Raw genomic sequence first — 22,156 nt, forward strand, 5'->3', positions numbered from 1 at the left:
ATTACACGGTTGTCTTCGAATTTTCAATGTCATTTAAAGGTTATCGATATAAAATGTACTGGGCTTAGTTGTGTGTCACAGAATTAATCTAAATAATAATTACAACCCACTGTATGTCGCTCATCTCTTAGCTCAAATCAAAAAAAGCATATGACGATTATTATCTTAAGGTGAAGGGAAAATAACTCCCACTTAGCGAGAAAAGAGTTTTGTTCATTATGGTATAATTTGAAAGTAATTACAATTAATCAATATAAAAATGCACGTCTTCCAAACACGGTCCGTACTTAATGTTCGAATACGTTTTCGTTCTCAGCATGTCTGTGGTGATAATTTTGTTTTCTTAATTTTGAAAGAAATTACATAATCTACCAGAGGTGATCCATGAGTATTTCCTATATTTTAAAAAACATACAAAGATGTAATTTTATGATGTTGTATTTTGAAATTCTGCTTGCATGCCAAATTAAAGCCATGAAGATACATCTGGATGTCGGTGTTTCCCTCTCTAGATGTAAACATTGTGGAAGGTAGACAGGGTAACCCAAGAACGTCTCATTTTTATCTACTTTTTACCCTTGTGTTAAATACCTGTGACACTTCCTACACATCTCTAAGGTAGGACACTGTAATATGACAATGTAGCTTTTATTTTACACTGTTAATTATGGTTAAATCGAGAATTTTGGTTTAGGGAAACTTGAATCGTCGCAAACACAAGCGATCATGGAGTCATCCCACAGATTTCCTCGTAAGCGTGTTGGACATTTTAATTGATGCTAAAATAAAAGAAATTGCATTATTAATCGCTGTCTTGGTTCCTTCTGTTAGGAAGAGAACATTTCCAAGAGTATTGTAAGAAGTTAAACTAGTTGAGGCCTGCTTATTCTACCATGATTTTCCTCAAATAGGCCTAGCCTATACCCTATTGTAGTTCAATCTCAGTCGTGGGAAATTTACTTTTTGATCTCCTTCTAGATCCTTATTATTAGGGAGAGAGCACTTGAAAGCCTGCTTGAAGAAAGTGAACTAGTCAAGACCTTATTGTGTTCCATAATATTCCTCCAATATACTAGATTGTAATTGAGGCTGGGGCCTTTGACAATCTTTTTCCTTGATCAGGCATGGCAAGCAGAGGTCTTAACACCTTTACCAGCAGTAGCTCAGGTAATTGGTTGTTGAACAAAAATTCTAATAACATTCATGGCCATTTTCATGTCTGGATTTCATAAACCAAGAAGAGAAAAGAGGAATAGGCTTAGGCTATAAGGAATTCGTGAACTAGGACAACACTAAGAGGAGCAGAGGAATGGGCCTATAATGATTTCTTGAACCAGGATAACAACCTCCGTGTTGTGGCAGATGGCTGATTTCTGAAGAGGTACCGTACTGTAGCAGAAGCCTAGTCTGCTTCTATGCTATTAAGCTACATAGATTAGCTAATGAGAAAAGGAGTAGGCCTATAGCCAAGGTTAGGCTATGGTAGACTAGTTAACCTACAGCAGGGATGGAATAGGATGAGTTGGCTAGATTATCTATTGGCAGTTTGGTTAAAAGTAGGCCTGGGTCTAGTCTGTTGCATTAGGCAAGCAGATGACTTAGGCTAGCTTATCCTGTAGGCTAGGCTACTACTCTGTTTCGAGGACACATGGTCACTAAATATAGCCTAAAAGTTTTGAAAAGGTGCAGCTTCTTGTATCTCAAGCCTTTTGAATGTTACGATACATGGCCAGAATTGGCCTACAGTGAAAGAAACGATAGGATACAGCAGCTGGAAAATCACAGGCCTACCAAGATTATAGATGTGTAGTCTATTTAAATAATTGGACATATGATGAGAAGGGGTTAAGAACAGCTTGTAAGGGAACTAGACCTTTAGAAAGACCCAGGGAATCATAGAAGAAGTGGATTGGCCAAGCTTAGATGGCTGAAGGGCTAGACCTGACGGGAGTTCAAGCGGTTACCATGTCATTGCTTTGGAATTCGGTAAACTTTGATATTTCCATACTCACATAATGTCAGAATTCATTCAAAAAACCTCACACTTCAGAGTTATTGATGGTACTGACCAGATATTTTGCCTGTGGCAAGGGTATCATCAAACTATATTTATATACATATATATATATATATATATATATATATATATATATATATATATATATATATATATATATATATATATATATATATATATATATATATATATATATATATATATATAAATGTGTGTACTATGAAAAACAATTAGAAATAAACAAAGATGTCCACAATGGAAGTTTATAATTTATTTTATATATATGAGTTATCTATACAATTGCTGCCATTACATTGTTATATGCATGAGCATCTGGGATTGTGAATGATTAAATGATGAACAAGACCTTAGGTCATTTGTTTATTTCAGCTCTCTGAGTCCAAATGCTCCTCTTTCATGTCTTTACTACTGATACTGAAAAGCAGGAGTAATGATTATAATTTATTTTGCACTACATGTAAAATTTAAAAATTTATTTTGCTCTATATATAAGATAAGCTACTGTGCTTTGGCGATGCAAATAATATGAACCAAATTTTTTGAAAACTTTAGCGGAGAAGGTATTTTTCAGTAATGAGAAATGCAGTTATATATGATAACCTATGTATGACACGACAGTAAACCTCAGTCCTGACTGCCTTTGTTTATTTTAAGGCCACTTGAATAATTTTGGTTTTCTTATGAATCTGTCACTCTCTGGGCCCTCAATTTAATTGGTAGATGCTTTACAGGTCGCCGCTCTCAAAACAAAGGGGAGTATCTCAATTTTTGGCAATTTTGAGACATTACTACCGTGAAAATCCTTGTGGTGAGATCTATCGATCCCTCTAATCGGCGTATCTCCACGGGGCTTAGTTTTGGAGGTAATAAACCTGTGAGTGTCAGCTTAACTCAAAGAATTATTACTACACACAAGATATACAGGCGTTCTTCGAGTTACGCCCATTTGCCATGATACAGGGTAATCAATGTCATAAAGTCTGATAGGCGTATGCTATGATACGCCTGTTTGTCTTCATTCTGGGGTTTAATGATATATTTTTAATTTAGTTAAGCATGTGTTCCATTTTTTTCTATAGATTATTAAGGACAGAAAACTTTTCGTTGTTATATTACAAAAGGGAAGAAAAAAAGAAAACTGCAAGAGACGGACAATGTAGAATGTGCTTGCTATACTGATGACACCCAATCTCCCATTAGCTTTTTGAAAGAGGATGCTGATACAGGAGTTCTGAATAGGGAAATACAGGAACAACAGGCTGAAAACCGTGATCCCAAAATTTCTCCCAGTGATGATGAAATTGGTGAGGATAGTAAATCCCCCATCTACGACAGTGATAATGATCCTCCTTATGTACCAGACTCTCATGTCAAAGGCTGCGAAGTGTCAGATTGTCAAGGTGAAGTCTTTAGTTCTTGCTACATAATATGCAATCAGCTGTTGTGCTACAATCATGTTGTAAAAAATGGGCCATGTGAAAATGATCATAAGATCATCCATCGAGTTAAACCAGTGAGGATCAAGAAGCAATTTGCCATCCCTATGCAGCCTGAAGACTTTAAGGTGGAAGGACCAAAGAGAGAGAAAGGGGCACTTGCTCGTTTGGCAAAAAGAAGTGAAAATAAGAGAAAAAAGGCACATGAATGCAGAGCCAAAGGTGAAGCATATATCAGTCCCAAGACAGGAAGAACTGTTTCTGCTAGGATTTATTTAAAACCTAGATGCAATGGCACTGGATGTACCATAATGGGTAAAGAATGTTTCTCTTTTTCAGAAGAGCAAAGAGAGACTATAGTTAAGGGTTTCTATGGGACTAGCAGTCTTCAGCTGCAGAGAGAATACTTTGTTTGATTTGTGCAACCAACAGAAGTGAAACAGAGAATAGTGGAAAACCATGCATCAAGGAGATCAATTTCATTTTTGTACCACTTACCAAGTAATGACAGTCAGCCTATTCCAGTTTGTAAAACCATGTTTCTGAATGCCCTCAACATTTCAGAAAAAACACTGCGGACAGCTCTTAAGTAAAGGCAGTCAGCAGGCACTGTTGAGAAGGAGAGGAGAGGAGGGAGGCCAAAAAAATTTCTAGAAGAAGATAAGCAAAGAAGAGAGGCAATTCTAGAGCCCATCAATAGATTTCCCAGAACAGAGTCTCATTATATTCGCCAAGATTCCAAGAGAGAGTATCAGCATCCTAATCTCAATAAACAGATAATGTATGAAATGTTCAAAGAAGAGAATGCCTCAAAAGGGGTTTTTGCATCTTATTCAGCGTATTATAACATCCTGAAAACACAAAATATTTCACAACCCTAAAAAAATACATGTGCAAGATAAGTGAAAATTACGGGAAAGGAGATGCAGAAAAAAAGAAAGAACTTGAAGAATTAATTCTGCAACACAAAAGAGAGAAAGAAAAGAAGCTGTGCGACTAAGGAAAGACAAGGCAAAAACAGAAACTGATAACAGTATAGTAGTGGCAGCATTTGATCTTCAACAGGTTATTTATCTACCACAAACTAATGACAATCAGATGTTCTATAAAAGGAGGTTAGCAAACTATAATCTGACGGTGTATGAATTGAAAACTAGAGAGTGCCATTGCTTCATTTGGCATGAAGCCCTGGGTAAAAGAGGTTCTTCAGAAAGTGGAACACGCCTAAAAATTTATTTAGACCATATAAACACTGCTGGGATAAAGAGGTGACTTTGTTTGCAGATGGATGTCCTGGACAAAACAAGAACTCAATCATTGCAACAGTGTTATTGCACTATATCAGCATATTGGAGGTTTCAATTGAAAAGATCTCATTAATTTATTTTGAGCCTTATCATGGCCAGAATGAGGGAGACTCAGCACATAGTGCAATCAAAACAGCATTAGACAATGCTGGAGATTTGTACATCCCCTCACAACTTGTCCCAGTTTTCAAACTGGCGAGAAGGAAGAAACCTTATATCGTACACACACCCCAGAGTCATGACTTCCTAGATTTTAAGCTACTGTCAAAAGAACTTCGAATCCTCTCTGTTAGATCTGACAATCAAGGAGGGCCAGTGGACTGGACGAAAATGAAAGAGATAATGGTTAAGAAAACAGGGACCTACAGAATCTTCTTCAAAAGCAGCCAGTTGCAAGAGGAGTACATGTCCCTAGCTCTGAGGCAACGACATGCACAGTGCAGCATTAGAATTTGGTATAACCAATGAGCTTCATAAGTTATATTCACAAGCGCCCAAAATTGCCAAAGGCAAATATGAAGATTTACTGTCATTATGTGAAGGTGCTTTTCCAGTGATTAGAGCATTGGAATATGTGAATTTTTTCAAATTTTTGTCACATTGAGATAAAGTGACGTTTGGAAGGGGTGATTTTCTTTTTCATCGTCTTCTCTAAAGTGAAGTCACATTTTTATAATTTAAGGAAGGTCAACAGATACTGTTCATTATCTATACAATAGAAGGCTGTGAATCTGATTTATCAAAACCAGTCATAAGGGAATAGGCGAGTTTATTTTTTTAAAATTAAGTGACAATTCAAAAAATGTAATTTTGTATTACACAATATTATTTCTGTTATGGCACTGGATTCGAAAGATTCATTTTTTAATGTTTCCTCCAAAGAGGACTTATGTGTTAGTTTGAAGCAAGGTAGGTCTAATCAGCCGACTTTTATTCTGCTGAGTATGAAAATACTAACAGGCTACATGAAGACGTGTTCTTTATCCACTAGTCTCAAAGGAATACAAAGCCTTAGTTATTTTCAGCTAAATTTTTAATATGTGGTTAGAAGCATGATTGTTTTGTTTTTTCAAATTATATAATAAACTTTTTCTGCCTAGAGTTAATATTATTTTTTTTAAATTTTACTGAATTATCCTAGTAACAGAATGACTAATGGTTGTTATGGATTCATCAAAGATTTAAATTTGGTTCGCTTCTATTAATTTCCCTGGTCACACATTAATGGTGACAAGTTTTGTTTTACTAAACACTGTTGAGTTAATTAGCATTTTTTTTTCATTTTAGATTTTATATCATCTTACGGCCTTAACATGCAGCTTGGCACGATGTACTTATGACTTGATTCTAAGTTTGACAAGCCCAATAGACAACATCAGGCATAACTCCGTTATAACCTGCGGGAAGTTTATAATTGACCAATTCTAAGGGATCATTGATTACAAAGACAAACAGGCGTATCAGTGGTGCAACCACACCATTTTCAAGTATGAAGAAAATTTAAGGTACAAGACAAACAGGTGTATCTGTGGCATAACTACAACCTTCCAGTGTAAACACTTTTTGTCACAAGACAAACAGGCGTATGAACTTTAAGGCCACCCAAACTCCCTAAAATTGTATTTAACTAAAATTTGAGTATATGTATGAAAGAATTCAATTTCTGATGTATCTGTTTATGTTAACAGCATCTAAATACCTTTATTACTAATATGTTAGTAAATGAAAACATTTGAGCAAAAACTTTAAACTGCTTTCCTGAAAAAGATGAAATACTAAGACAGGCCACTTTGTTTTGAGAGCGGTGAGGTACAGCGAGAATTTTGAATTCGTTACCAGACAGGGTCAGTTTTCCCATTACATGATATTCCTTGAAAAATATCTTGAGAACTTCCTTGCACAGTTGCAGAGAAAATTTTCATCATGGTTGTGAGACTATAGAATTAAATTCCAAGAGGTAGATTTTTACTAAAACCTTAATCACATTGTGGAGTTGAAAATGTCATTTTCATATATATATATATATATATATATATATATATATATATATATATATATATATATATATATATATATATATATATATATATATATATATATATATAATATATATATATATATAATATATATATATATATATATATATATATATATATAATATATATTAATGTGTGCATTTAATATACCTGACATTAATTTTGGAAGCAAATTAATAGTTTTAGAAATACTGAAGGCCCCTCCCCTTATACCCTAAAATTATGGGGGACCACAATGGGAAACCAGGCTTTTTTGGGTGTCGGGGAAAAGATAAAATGAATTTAATACAAGGATGAATTTAACCTAACGTAAACCAGGGCATTGGGTCCAAAGCCTTCTGGACCCCCCCACCCAACCTAACCTAGGGCACTATAAATTAAAATGAATAATAGGGTTGTGACCTAACATAACATAGAGCACTGAGCCCTTACCTGGCTGAGAGGGACCTACAATAACAACCCCCCCCCCTCCTTCCCCATGGACCTAACCTAACCTGAAGCATTTTAAATTAAATTAGAATTTATGGGGTTCCAGCCTAACCCAACCAGAAATAACCTAAACGAAATAACCTAAACTAACCTAACTAAGGATGCGGGGTCTTCAGCTGCTTGGGACTAGATTAGTAAGTAAGGCATTAAATTGAGACTGTATTTGTTATGACCAGATCAAGCAAAGCAGTCCCCTTTAACAATTTTCAGACATCCCTGCAATTAGTTATATATATTGTAATGAGTCAGTTGTTGTCTTTGTGGACCGAAGTAGCTGGTACATCGTATGTGAAAACAGCAGTCAAGTTTATGACTTCCAGCAGTGATGCTCTCTGTCTTTTCAATGCTCCTCACTCTGTAACATGTTGAGTGTCTACAGCTTTCTGCTTCAATTTTTGGACTAGTTTTACTGTATAGTAAATCTCTTTTTGTCGGTTCCAGGATTCTTTCAAATTTTAACTTAGCTATCTGGCTAAACTTTTGTAATAAATTTTGTGGCATGATAAATCCAATAAAAGTAAAACATCAGAAACCCTGACAGGGTTGTAACATTCGGCTTATTAAATTTGCTCTTGAAGATAGTATTGTCTCTTGCATTTGTAAACACCTGTTGTACACCGTTGCCTGATGTCTACCTAATATGATCGAGTCTTGGTGGGTAGAAAATTTTATGAGCCTTTCATTTCCAACCAGTAACAAATGGAAACTTAGGAATATAGACTTTTTTTATGAACAAATCCTGATGGGTGTGATATTGGAGAATTTCAGCTTATATGTCTTGCAAAACTTTTTTGAAGCAGAGCTCTGTCAATCATTTTTCTTAATTCTATTTGCCCACTCTTATGGTGTATTGTAGGTACTTAGAGGAATTAGCCTCCCAAGCCTTGCATTTCTAATAGTTTGATTAGAAAGGAGAAATGATATTTTAAGTGTGAATTTTTCATAGCCTGTTCTACAATCTTAAGAATTTTTATCTTCCATAGATGTCTCCAAGAAAAAGGCACCATATAGAATCATTAGAAGAACTCAGTTTGGTTGTGGTCTTATCGTCAGTTGTAGCTGATCTACACCTTGCTCATCTGCTGTGCACAGACCTTCGACATTCAATTGTGTTGTCGTCACTTAATATATCCTCCCCAGATGAACTCAGAAGAATGGTGTCTGCTCGTCTTGCGACTCTCCCAGGTCTTTTGAATGACCAGGTAAGTTTATATTAGATAGCCTACTGTATTTTATTTTTAAAGTTTTGTGTTTATGAATACCCCTTCGTTCTTGGCTTGGAGGACTTGATGCTCTTGGGGAATACAGAATTAAACAAAGCAGATGCTTACAGCATATTAATCTACATTGAGTTGAGGTAAAAATTAATTGGGATGGAATGTATAAAAGAAATTAAAGGTAAATGAACACAAAAATAAGATGTGAACCTTCAGGAGAAAGTTGTACTGTAGATTCAGTCAAATAGGTGAGAAATTGGGAATTTTGAATCGTGAATTAAAGGACTTGATATAAGCTGAATTTAATGTCTAGCCACCTGCAAGTTTAAACTAATTTGAGTAAGGCAGTGGGTAGTGGGAAAATTTAATGCTGTCTTAGCTCATTAAATAAATGATTAAATGTTAGGGCAATTCTGAAACTGAATGCACTCACCAAGAACATAAAGCATAAAGATGAGTACTCAGGGATAGCAAAAGCCTTCAGGTGTGCCAGAACCATGATCATGAAGATGATTATGAATAACCAGTACCACTCCCAATCAGGAAAACATGGTCCTCCGTGACAGTCAGTCCTAACATGTTAACATCAAGATATTTATTTGTGTTATCGTAAAAGTAGAATCAAGTGAATGTTTTGATAATGCCAAATGCCATCTCAAAGGATTAGTAAAAGCTTCAGGTTGCACTTGATTGCCAAGGAAGAGGAGAGAGCCTGAACTAAGTTAAGTATACCTTAGTTTTACCAGACCACTGAGCTGATTAACAGCTCTCCTAGGGCTGGCCCAAAGGATTAGACTTATTTTACGTGGCTAAGAACCAATTGGTTACTTAGCAACGGGACCTACAGCTTATTGTGGAATCTGAACCACATTATAGCGAGAAATGAATTTCTATCACCAGAAATAAATTCTTCTAACTCTTCATCAGCCGGCCGTGGGAATTGAAGTCCGGCCCATCGAGTGACAGTCTGAAGCTCAACCGACTCAGCCAATGAAGGGCTGAGAGCCTGAACTGATGAAAATTGGTTTTGATTTGTGATATGCCCTTTTGTGAGACCTCCAAATAAGCTTGTGAGGTAACCTGCCAAAGTCAGTAAAAGATAGAAAGTTTTAAACTGGAAAATTTTGTAGATGTGTGAATGAACAGACAAGTAGAAGATAGGAGAAAAGATACTCTCCTTTGGAGGTACATTTCGATGACTCACTGGGCAAAGAAGATTGTCGTCAGGAGGAGAGTAAGGCAAGGCATGGCAAGAAAGTCTTAAGAATGATCCATATTTACTTGACTGTTTTTTGGCAATGAATTTCAAGACAGATGAAAGCTGCCTTAATAAGAGAGGAGACAATAGAGTAAAGAACACTGTCTTGAGGGTTATATCCAACAAGGAGTCAGCAACTAGGGTTCATCAGGTAATCTTGTGAGGATGTCAGCTCTAAGGTCAAGTTCCAACTTGGAGGATTAATGTTGGTCTGTGCAATGCGTGGGATTCCTGCCTGCGTTGCCATGAGAGGAAATGAAGTCAATAAAGCAGCCAAAGCTTCAATTACTACAGTATGACAAGATAACATGTAGAAATTCCTATTAGTGTTTATATACCACTTCTAAAACCCATTATCATCAGTATGCTAGCATCAGGTTCAAACAAATCAAGCCCAGTATTGGAATATGGAATTCATTGCATCAATAGGGCAAACCCCTGTAGGGGGTTAGTGCTCTCATTGCACCTCACGTGGTGCTCTGTAGGCATTACTTAAGGGGAGCGCTGACTCCATAAGGCCCCATTACAAGGTAAGTGCTTATAGCTTCCTTATGAATGAAGGGATTTGCTTCAGATTTTTACCACTTAATCTTCAACTAATAATGAAAATTACCTATATGGGAAATTTAGAAATTTTACTTTTAAGTTAATTTTTTTTTTTTGCTTTGGAAAAAGATTTCAAAACTTTTCAAAAATAATATGCAAAAAAAATTTTCACTCTAAAATTTGGTTCAGTCTTCTTGGAGTTATAAGCTTTTATTTTTGAAAAAACTAAGTTTTGAGAAAAGGCAAAAGAAAAAAAATTATTGTTTTTTTGTAATAACTATGAAACTATGACAGTTAGAAGGTTGATTTTTGCACAAAAACTATTTTGTCATATAAGAAATATGTCCTGAAATTTTCAATATAAACAAATGAATAGAAATGTGCTCTCTCTTGATTTATATGTTACCTAAAATTTACATTTATATATATATATATATATATATATATATATATATACACATTCATATATATACACATTCACACATTATATATATATATATATATATATATATATATATATATATATATATATATATGCACATATATATATATATATATATATATATATATATATATATATATATATATATATGCACATATATATATATATATATATATATATATATATATATATATATATATATTATATTATAAGCATGTTAAAAACGAAGAAGATATATATATATATATATATATATATATATATATATATATATATATATATATATATATATATATATATATATATATATATATATATATATATATATACACACACACACACACATACATATGCATATAGTGTACATATACATATAAATATAATATATAAACAAAAGACCCATAAAACACTATTTGAATGCTGCAACATATTTTGAGCACTTCCTTCTGTGCCCATGTTCCCTGTTAAAATATGTACACATGATGTGTTACAAGTTTTTATATTTAAAGCATATGTAGGCGTGGCAGTATATATACACTTGCAATGTATCATCTCCCCATATTTTACCAATGAACAGGGGCACAGAAGGAAGTGCTCGATATATATGGTTGCAATGTTCAAATAGTGTTTTATGGGCCTTTTTTATCATATACTGTTGTATTACAGTAAAAGATATTTACGTATATATTAAACATGCATATATATATATATATATACATATACAGGCAGTCCCCAGTTTACGACGGGGCTTCCTTTTCTACGCCACGTCGTAAACTAAAAAATCATCAAAAATCGTCAATAATCCTAAGAAAACCTTAATTTTAATGGTTTGGGTATATTGAAAACAATGTAAACTGCATTTTTATTGAGTTTTTCATAAAAAAAGCTCCAAATTTTTATTATTCCGCTGTTTTGGAGCCGTATTTCTTTCATCGGATCAGTGTACGACGTGTTGTAACCCCGGAAAATGCGTCGTAAACAGGGAAACAGTTTCTGATGAATATATTTGAAAAGCGTTGAACCTCAGAACGTCGTAAGCCAGACCTGTCGTAAACCGGGGACTATACACATTTATATATTTATATAATATATATATATATATATACATACACACATATATTATATATGAAATTTTTTATCACACCGTGATTTATATACAATCATGAAGCTACAAATGTCGCTTAATATCAAATTCACACTACCTCGGGAATATCTCCGACGGAGAATTATCAACGAAGGGGAATTTACATAAGTGATAAATGAATTGGTACCGTCGGGACACGAACCCTTGACACGGACCTATTCAGCGACCCCATTTGACGTTACCACCGCGCCATCAAGAGAGGTATAAGTCATTACCGAGTCTGCTGTACTGTTTTTTCCCGTCGTGAGCGGGGAAATTGTACTTAGCCTCAGCAATGACCCACCTTCACCATGATAGTTCGTTGGTACGTTTGGAACACGCAGCTCTTATTGTGAAATTTTTTACCACACCATGATTTATATACAATCATGAAGCTACAAATGTCGCTTAATATCAAATTCACGCTACCTCAGGAATATCTCCGATGGAGAATTATCACCGAAGGGGAATTTACATAAGTGATAAATGAATTGGTACCGTCGGGACACGAACCCTCGACACGGACCTATTCAGTGACTCCAGTTGACGTTACCACCATGCCATCAGGAGAGGTATAAGTCATTACCGAGTCTGCGATATTGTTTTTTCCCATTGTGAGCGGGGAAATTATACTTAGCCTCGGCAATGACCCACCTCCGCCATGATAGTTTGTTGGTACGTTTGGAACACACAACACTTATGAAATTTTTTATCACACCGTGATTTATATACAATGATGAAGCTACAAATGTCGCTTGATATCAAATTCATGCTACCTCGGGAATATCTCCGATGGAGAATTATCACCGAAGGGGAATTTATATAAGTGATAAATGAATTGGTACCGTCGGGACACGAACCCTCGACACGGACCTGTTCAGTGACTCCAGTTGACGTTACCACCATGCCATCAAGAGAGGTATAAGTCATTACCGAGTCTGCTGTACTGTTTTTTCCCGTCATGAGCGGGGAAATTGTACTTAGCCACGGCAATGACCCACCTCCACCATGATAGTTCATTGGTATACGTTTGGAACATGCAGCTCTTATTATGAAATTTTTTATCACACCGTGATTTATGTACAATCATGAAGCTACAAATGTCGCTTAACCCTTAAACGCCGAGCCTCTATTTACCAAAGTGTCTGCCGTATGCCGGCGGCGTTCGGGAGTTAGCGCCAAAGCGGAAAAAATGTTTTTTTAAAAAAATCACAGCACGCTTAGTTTTTAAGATTAAGAGTTCAATTTTGGCTCCTTTTTTTGCCATTGCCTGAAGTTTAGTATGGAACCATCAGAAATGAAAAAAAATTTCATTATCATATATAAATATTGAAATATATGACAGCGCAAAAAAAAAGTCATATATAATTGTATACAAATTGCGCTGTGAGCAAAACGGTTAAAGCTAATGAGTTATTTTTTCTTTGTATTGTACACTAAATTGCGATGATTTTGGTATATAACAAATTGTAAAACGATCAAAGCAACACAGAGAAAATATTATCACAAGATGCATGAATTCGTAACGCGCGGACGTAATAAAATTTTTTTTCAAAAATTCACCATAAATCGAAACATTGTGCTAAACTTCCCGTTTGTTGCAAAATGAAGGTAATTGATTGAATATTACTAGACTGTAAGTGTTTTAGCTTACAATTGCAGTTTTCGACCATTTCGGTAGAGTTAAATTTGACCGAAGGTTGAATTTTTTTCTATTTATCGTGATTTATATGAAAATATTTCAAAACTCATAAAAGCTACAACCATGAGTTATTTTTTGTTGTATTCTACATGAAATTGTGCACATTTTCATATATAAAACTTTATGTAACAACAAATATAAAACGGTGCAAACATTACGACAAAGTGACAAAAAAATTTCTGAGATGTTCGGCCGAGTTACCGCGCGCGAACATAAGGAAAAAGTTTGTTTCAAAAACTCACCATAAATCGAAATATTGTGCTAGAGACTTCCAATTTGTTGCAAAATGAAGGTAAATGATTGAATATTACTAGAATGTAAGAGTTTTAGCTTACAATTGCGTTTTTTTACCATTTCGGTCGAGTCAAAGTAGACCGAAGGTTGAAATTTTGGCACTTATCGTGATTTATATGAAAATATTTCCAAACTGATAAAAGCTACAACCATGGGTTGTTTTTTTGTTGTATTTTACATGAAATTTTGCACATTTTCATATATAAAACTTTATGTAACGGCTAATATAAAACGGTGCAAAAATTACAACAAAATGACGAAAGAATTTCTGAAATTTTTGGCCGAGTTACCGCGTGGACGTAAGGAAAAAGTTTTTTTAAAAAATTCACCATAAATCGAAATATTGTGCTAGAGACTTCCAATTTGTTGCAAAATGAAGGTAAATGATTGAATATTACTAGAATGTTAGAATTTTAGCTTACAATTGCATTTTTCGACCATTTCAGTTGAGTCAAAGTTGACTGAAGGTTGAAATTTTTTGTAGTCGACGTACGGTACGTCCACTTGTCACCCAACAGACAATTTTAGTCGACTTACGATATGTCCAGTCGGCTTTTAAGGGTTCATATCAAATTCACGCTACCTCGGGAATATCTCCGATGGAGAATTATCATCGAAGGGGAATTTATTTAAGTGATAAATGAATGGGTACCATCGGGGTTGAAACCTTTTTCAACCTATTCAGCGACTCCAGTTGACGTTACACCACGCCATCAAGAGAGGTATAAGTCATTACCGAGTCTGCTGTACTGTTTTTTCCTGTCGTGAGCGGGAAATTGTACTTAGCCTCGCAATGACCCACCTCCACCATGATAGTTCGTTTTTACGCTTGGAACACGCAGCTCTTATTATGAAATTTTTATCACAACTCGTGATTTATATACAATGATGAAGCTACAAATGTTGCTTAATATCAAATTCACGCTTACTTGAAATATCTCCGATGAAGAATTATCACCGAAGGGGAATTTATATAAGTGATAAATGAATAGGTACCATCGGGATATGAACCCTCGACACGGACCTATTCAGCGACTTCAGTTGACGTTACCACCATGCCATCAAGAGAGGTATAAGTCATTACCGAGTCTGCTGTACTGTTTTTTCCCGTCGTGAGCGGGGAAATTGTACTTAGCCTTGGCAGTGACCCACCTCCGCCATGATAGTTCGTTGGTATGTTTGGAATACTGAGCTCTTATTATGAAATTTTTTATCGTACCGTGATTTATATACTATGATGAAGCTACAAATGTCGCTTAATATGAAATTCACGCTACCTCGGGAATACAGTGAACCCTCGCTACTTCGTGGTTCGACTATCGCGGATTCACGACTTCGCGGATTTTTTCCATTACGTATGTATATTATAAGAGAAAATATATAGCGGATTTTCCGGAAATTTCAAAAATAGTCGCAATATATGAAGACCCAAATATTTCATTAATTCCATTAATAATTATTAATATCTGCTAGTACTGTTGGTTCATTGCATTATGACATATAATTCAGTACAAAAATGAAATTAAACAAAAGAGAATGTGATCATACGATAATTCATTATAGTACTAGTAAAATTAAACTGAACATGAAACGCTAATCAGATGCAGTCTGACATTGTCATATTTGAATGGTGTAAGGCTGCTGATGGCTACATATATACTAATTATAAAATACAAATGTAATGAATGTGCATCTTTTCCATGAATCTTTTGTACTGCATCCAATAATATTGTTTGTTGCAAAAATCACATCTCGAATAAACCTATACTACTACAACAAAAAAGCATAAAATAGCGTAAAGTATATTTGAATTTGAAACTAGCATGTAAGATGGGCTGTGATTGGTTCCATTGGTGATAGATGACGAATCAGCTCCCAAGTTTTGTAATCTCGCCTGTGATTGGTGTTTTGACCAAATTTCTCCGACCATAGCAGCTTCCCTTGTCTCTGACCCGCAGCATCTTCTCGCTGCCACTTCGTTTCCTGCTCTCTCGGTAGATAGATGCTGTTTACATTACCAGTGCTGTGCGTGACAGTGTGTGTTTGAAGTTGAACTTTTTTTAACTTTGTTTAACCCCTACAATGGCTCCCAAGCGTTCTGCTTCTGCTAAGGCTGGTACTGAGCTTAAACGCCAACGGAAAATGATGACGATTGCTGAGAAGGTGACACTTCTCGATATGTTGAAGGAAGGGAGAAGTAACGCAGCCGTGGCCCGCCATTTTGGAGTGAACGAATCCACCGTTTGCTACATTAAGAAGGATGAGGCGAAGATTAGGAAGACGGCTGCCATCACCTTTAGCAAGTCAGCAAAGCGAACTGTTACGCTCGTAATAAAACGATCGTCCAGTATGGAAGGTGCTTTGTCAATCTGGATTGCCGACTGCGGAAGAAGAAAATAGCCTTGGATACGAACACCATCCTAACCAAGGCTTCGAGGTTGTATGAGAATTTCGCGCAAAGGAACCTCAAGATGATGGCGACCACGCTGAAGAAGAAGAGGAAGACGACGAAGATGATGTAGATGAACCTCAAGCAGGGACATCCACTGATTCCCAGCCTCAGACACGACGTTTTACCGCCAGCAAAGGATGGTTCGCTTTTCAGAAACGCTCGCCTGAAAAGCGTTTCCTGCATGGCGAGGCTGCTTCAGGCTGACACGGTCGCTGCTGAAACTTACGCCGAATGAGACGTTCAAGAATATTATCGCTGAAGGTGGATACAAGCCCGAGCAAGTCTTTAATATGGACGAGACGGGTTTGTTTTGGAAGAGAATGCCATCGCGAACTTTCCTGTTCAAAGAAGAAGCCAAAGCCTCTGGCTTTAAAGCATTCAAAGATCGTGTTACCCTCGTGATGTGTGGCAATGCTGCAGGATTTTTGTTAAAGCCAGGGCTTATTTATAAGTCGAAAAACCTCGTGCTTTGAAAAATAAAAATAAGAATCTCCTTCCCGTATTGATGCATAATCCAAAAGCATGGATTACGAAGATGCTGACCTCCAACTGGTTCCACCAGTGTTTTATCCCACAAGTCAGTAAATATCTCTTAGAGAAGGGCTTGCCATTTAAGCTCCTTCTCCTGTTGGATAACGCTGGTGGACACGCTGACTGATCTTTCGCATGAGGGCATTCAGGTTGAGTTCCTGCCACCCAACACAATGTCCTTAATTCAACCGATGGACCAGGGGGTTATCAGGGCGTTCAAGGCCCTCTACACGAAGAATACCTTTGGCGGACCTCGTTGCGTGTGTGGATGCCGCCAAGAAGATGAGGATGAAACATTCAATTTGAAGGCGTACTGGCGGCAGTACACACTGCCACGTGCCTTCAGAACATCCAGAAGGCACTGCAAGAAATGAAACCTGCTACCGTTAATGCGCGAGCTGGAGGAAGTTGTGGTCCGAGATTGTTTACGACGACGAGGATTTACGCCTGCCGAGATTCAACACTCTGCAGTCGGAAATCTGTGCAGTTGGCTGCGATAATTGGAGGTGACGGGTTTGGCGACATGACGATGGAAGACGTTGACGAGTTGTTGGACTGCCATTCCCAGCCACTAACTGATGCAGACCTCAAGACCTGACAAAATCAGCCAGTGAGGAAGAAAATGAACCACAGGAAGAGACCCAAGAAGTTGTCAAGAAACAGGCTTAACATTAGAACGGCTTGCCAAGCTCTGCAACCTAGCGAAGGAGCTGAAAGAATTGTCACAAGAATGGGGCGAGGATATGGTTCGTTCTCTGCAGTTCTGCAACAAAATCGATGAAGACATGACTCTACAGGATGCTCTTCGATCGAAAAGAAGCAGCGGCAGCAACTTCCGATCACAATGTTCTTCCAGCCTCGCAAAAAAGAGCCAGTTCCTCCTGCTACTATGCCTTTGGAAGAAATTGAAGAAGTGTCCCAGGAAGAAGTTGAAGAGGTGTCCCAGGAAAAGACACCTCAGTCTGAAGAGACGTAAAATACAATCATTGGCTGCACAGTAGAAGACATCATCAGCTTCATCATCATCATTTCTACTGTGCAGCAAATTCATCGCCATCATCATTCAAGTTTTTCTTCAACTTCTTTCATGGTAGGTACAGTAACAATCTTTATTTCTTTATACACTTTAATATTATAACATTTTAATATTAGTGCCTGTTTTAGATTAGGGTACTGTACATGCATTAAGTGTTCTGTACATTAAAGGGTGGTTTGTTAACAGTACATACGAGGAGGGCTTTATTGTAACTTCCAACTCTATCGTGGTGAGTAATATACTGTACAATTGTACAGTACGCACCATAACAATCTTTCTATTTTTTTATGTTCACTTACTGTTTTATTGCTTATTATTTGTGCCTGTGTACTGTATGTACGTATTGTAGATATCTGTACATTACTGTAAAGGGTGGTTTGTTAACAGTACTATGTAAAGGGAGGGTTTTAAAAGTCTGAATACATGTTAAATAAATACTGTAAATATGGTGTCCCTTCTTCGCGGATTTTCAGCTATCGCGGCCAGTTCTGGAACCTATCTATCGCGATAAACGAGGGTTCACTTCTCTGATGGAGAATTATCACCGAAGGGGAATTTATATAAGTGATAAATGAATTGGTCCGAAGGACCAACCTCCTCACGGACCTATTCATAAAAAAGAGCTGCGTGTTCCAAACGTACATCAATGAACTATCATGGCGGGCGGTGGGTCATTGCCGAGGTTAAGTACAATTTCCCGCCACGACGGGAAAAAACAGTACAGTAGACTCGGGTGATGACTTATACCTCTCTTGATGGCGCGGTGGTAACGTCAACTGGAGTCACTGAATAGGTCCGTGTCGAGGGTTCGTGTCCGGATGGTACCAATTCATTTATCACTTATATAAATTTCCTTCGTGATAATTCTCCATCGGAGATATTCCTGAGGTAGCGTGAATTTGATATTGCTTGTCTTTGTAGCTTCATGATTGTATATAAATCACGGTGTGATAAAAAATTTCATAATAAGAGCTGCATGTTCCAAATGTACCGACGAACTATCATGGTGGAGGTGGGTCATTGCCAAGGCTAATTACAATTTCCCCGCTCACGACGAGAAAAAACAGTACAGCAGACTCGGTAATGACTTATACCTCTCTTGATGGCACGGTGGTAACGTCAACTGGAGTCACTGAATAGGTCTGTGTCGAGGGCATGTCCCGACGGTACCAATTCATTTATCAGTTATATAAATTCTCCTTCAGTGATAATTCTCCATCGGAGATATTCCCGAGGTAACGTGAATTTGATATTAAGCAACATTTGTAGCTTCATGATTGTATATGTATATATATATATATATATATATATATATATATATATATATATATATATATATATATAGATATAGATATAGATATATAGATATAGATATATAGAGATATAGAGATATATATATATATATATATATATATATATATATATATATATATATATATATATATATATATATATATATATATATATATATATATATATCATTGCAAAAGTTTTTTCCTAACAAAAATCCACTAATATATGCTATCACTAAAATGTTTTCTCCATAACCTATAAAAAATAGTATATGCTACCTTAAAAAACAGTAGGTTATATGCTATCAGTGCAAATTTTTTTCTCATAATTTTATAAAAATAAATGCCCTATTGAGGTTAGGCCAGAACATGGTATTTTAGGAAAGGTTTGTTCCCATCGTTTTACACTCACCCTAAAGTTTTCTTCATAACCTATAAGAGTACTGTATATGCTATGAATATAAATTTTCTGAATAACATACAGTATATACGCTACCACTGTACATGTTTTCCGTTCAGATATTGGAGAGGCTAATAAACAAACAACTGAGAGGATAAAGTAAGCAAGCACTGAGCAACCAAGCCTACATAAGTCACGAGACAGACAACTCACTGCAATAAAATCAAGCTTTGTTTTTTTATATATAATTATTAATATTATGAAAAATAGTATTCACTAATTAGAATATCACTAATACAGGAAAACAAATCTCTTACTTAGTTATGGGCGTTGTGGTGTTGTTGCTATCCCAGCAGGCGAGACTATTCCCGTTTGCTTTGTCCCTCTCTTGTATCAAACTTACGAGACGCAATCGTTCAAATTTCTCCTTCATAAGAGTCGTACTTTTCTTGCTTATGGCAGTGGAATTGTGTGAATGCACTACACAGTAAGAAAATCCAAAAAGGAAATGCGTCACAGAGCACTGGGATATCGCTTGAACCAGAACCAGTTACTACACACAAATGAGATGGTTTATTGTTTGGAACTGTTACTTACATATATAATTTCATATTTCCAAAAATACCCAGTAAAAATATGTAAAGAAGCATAAAATATTATTTGTGTACTAGTTGGCATGGTACACCTGTGATAACGAGTTAAAAAAATCGAGATACATACATATATTTACTTTTTTGATATTTTTTTTAGAGAGCAAACAAGCTCTTATCATAGAAAATGGGTAGTTTTAGTAGGATACTGAAGTAAATTTCTCACTTTCTACTATCCAGAATTGGCAAGTCATACAGACATTGTACGACAATTTGTCGCACAATGTAGCTCACAGGGCAATATCGAGATATATAGATACATATTTACTCAGATATTATGTTTTTTGAGAGATAGAGCCAGTTTTTAACGTAGATAATGTGTGTTTTAGTAGGAAAGTAAAGTACATTTCTCACTTCCACCTAAAAAGTCATACAGAATGTTTGCGAAAATTTTTCACTCAATGCCGCTCAAATGCCGGTAAATGCGGTGAACAAAAATGTAAAAAAAAAAAACACTTAAAAAACTTTTTTTGCAATAATATTTCAGGACATGTTTATTTAGACATACAGCATACCAGTCCAAAACTGTAAAAAACAATATCGATAATTCCTCGAAATTCAGCGATCGGCGCGCCCCTTAAGGTTCATTGCTGCGTTCCTTTGGTCCCTAGCTACAACTCCTTTCATTCCTTTTACTGTACCTCCATTCATATTCTCTTCCATCTTGCTATCCAATTTCTCTTAACATTTGTTTCATAATGCAACTGCGAGGTTTTCCTCCTGTTACACCTTTCAAACCTTTCTACTGCCAATTTCTGTTTCAGCCCTGAATGACCTCATAGGTCCCAGCGCTTGGCCTTTGGCATAAATTCTGTATTATATTCTAGTAGGACAGACACATACAAGAAATTTTGACTTGTCCTAGAACTTGTCATTCGTTTGACCCTTGGATATTTGATGAATAGTGCACTTGCTCCAATCCCTCTATGTACATACTGTACTGTAACTCTAACAGTTCACCATTTTTTGTGTGACTGTCCAAAATATCATTGATAATGAATGTCAAGCTTTGGAAACAAATCAGGTAATGATATTTTGTCAGAATCTCCATTATTTTTTGTTAACCCAATTATAAAATTTTGAAAGAGCTGTAATTTAGTAAAATCTTAACCTTTTCATTAATAAAGACAAATCTTTCAGGTCAGCCCTGTGAGAGTGTTATGAAGTAGCTCAGTTTTCTGGTTAAACTGTTTAATATTTGTAATAATGTGCAGTCAACTGGAAAAAATGACAAAACTAGTCTGAAAAGTTCTTAACATTTGCTTGCATAACCCATGCTGGAGGAAGACAGAGAGAAAGAGAGAGATTACTGTTCCATAAGTAAATGAGTTAATGAAGAAGTAGGCCAGAATGAGAACAGAGGCTGTGATCGGATGGGAACCCAATTTGTCACACCAGGCACAGAGCTGCACCCACTTTTTGTACATGCAACTTACCCGTCAGATATATACTTAGCTATAGTCTCCGACGTTCCCGACAGAATTTCAAAACTCGCGGCACACGCACAGGTAGGTCAGGTGATCTACCATACCCGCCGCTGGGTGGCGTGAATAGGAACCATTCCCGTTTTCTAATCAGATTTTCTCTGTCACTGGTTCCGGCAACATCTGTTGTTGGTTCCTCTTGCTTTGATTTTCGTTTCTCGCTTGCTGAGGATCTGTTTTGGCCTGATTTTGGTGACGTATTGGATCTTTGGTTTGGCATTCGCTATTGTGGACTGTTTTTTGATTTGCTTTTGGATTGTTCATTAAGATGTCTGATGTTAATGTTTCACCTGTGTTCCGTGTGTGTGCTAGGCAAGAGTGTAAGGTGAGGTTGCCGAAAGCTGTAGACCCTCACACTGTATGTATGAGGTGTAGGGGAATGATTGTTCTTCGGACAATAGGTGCAAGGAGTGTGAGAAGTTG

General features: G+C 36.4%; 1 protein-coding gene across 1 annotated transcript in view; it reads left to right on the top strand.

Moving 5' to 3' along the window:
- Positions 1–278: 278 nt before the first annotated feature.
- LOC136852242 (uncharacterized) overlaps positions 279–22,156 on the top strand; it is a 91,997-nt gene continuing 70,119 nt past the window's right edge. Inside the window, exons 1-2 of the mRNA XM_067126692.1 lie at positions 279–618; positions 8,290–8,508. Of these exons, the coding sequence (XP_066982793.1) occupies positions 8,290–8,508 (219 nt within the window). The 5' untranslated portion in view covers positions 279–618. The remainder of the gene's footprint in view (positions 619–8,289; positions 8,509–22,156) is intronic.

This window comes from Macrobrachium rosenbergii, chromosome 25 (genome assembly GCF_040412425.1).
Source record: "Macrobrachium rosenbergii isolate ZJJX-2024 chromosome 25, ASM4041242v1, whole genome shotgun sequence".
In the NCBI taxonomy this organism is placed as follows: Eukaryota; Metazoa; Arthropoda; class Malacostraca; order Decapoda; family Palaemonidae; genus Macrobrachium; species Macrobrachium rosenbergii.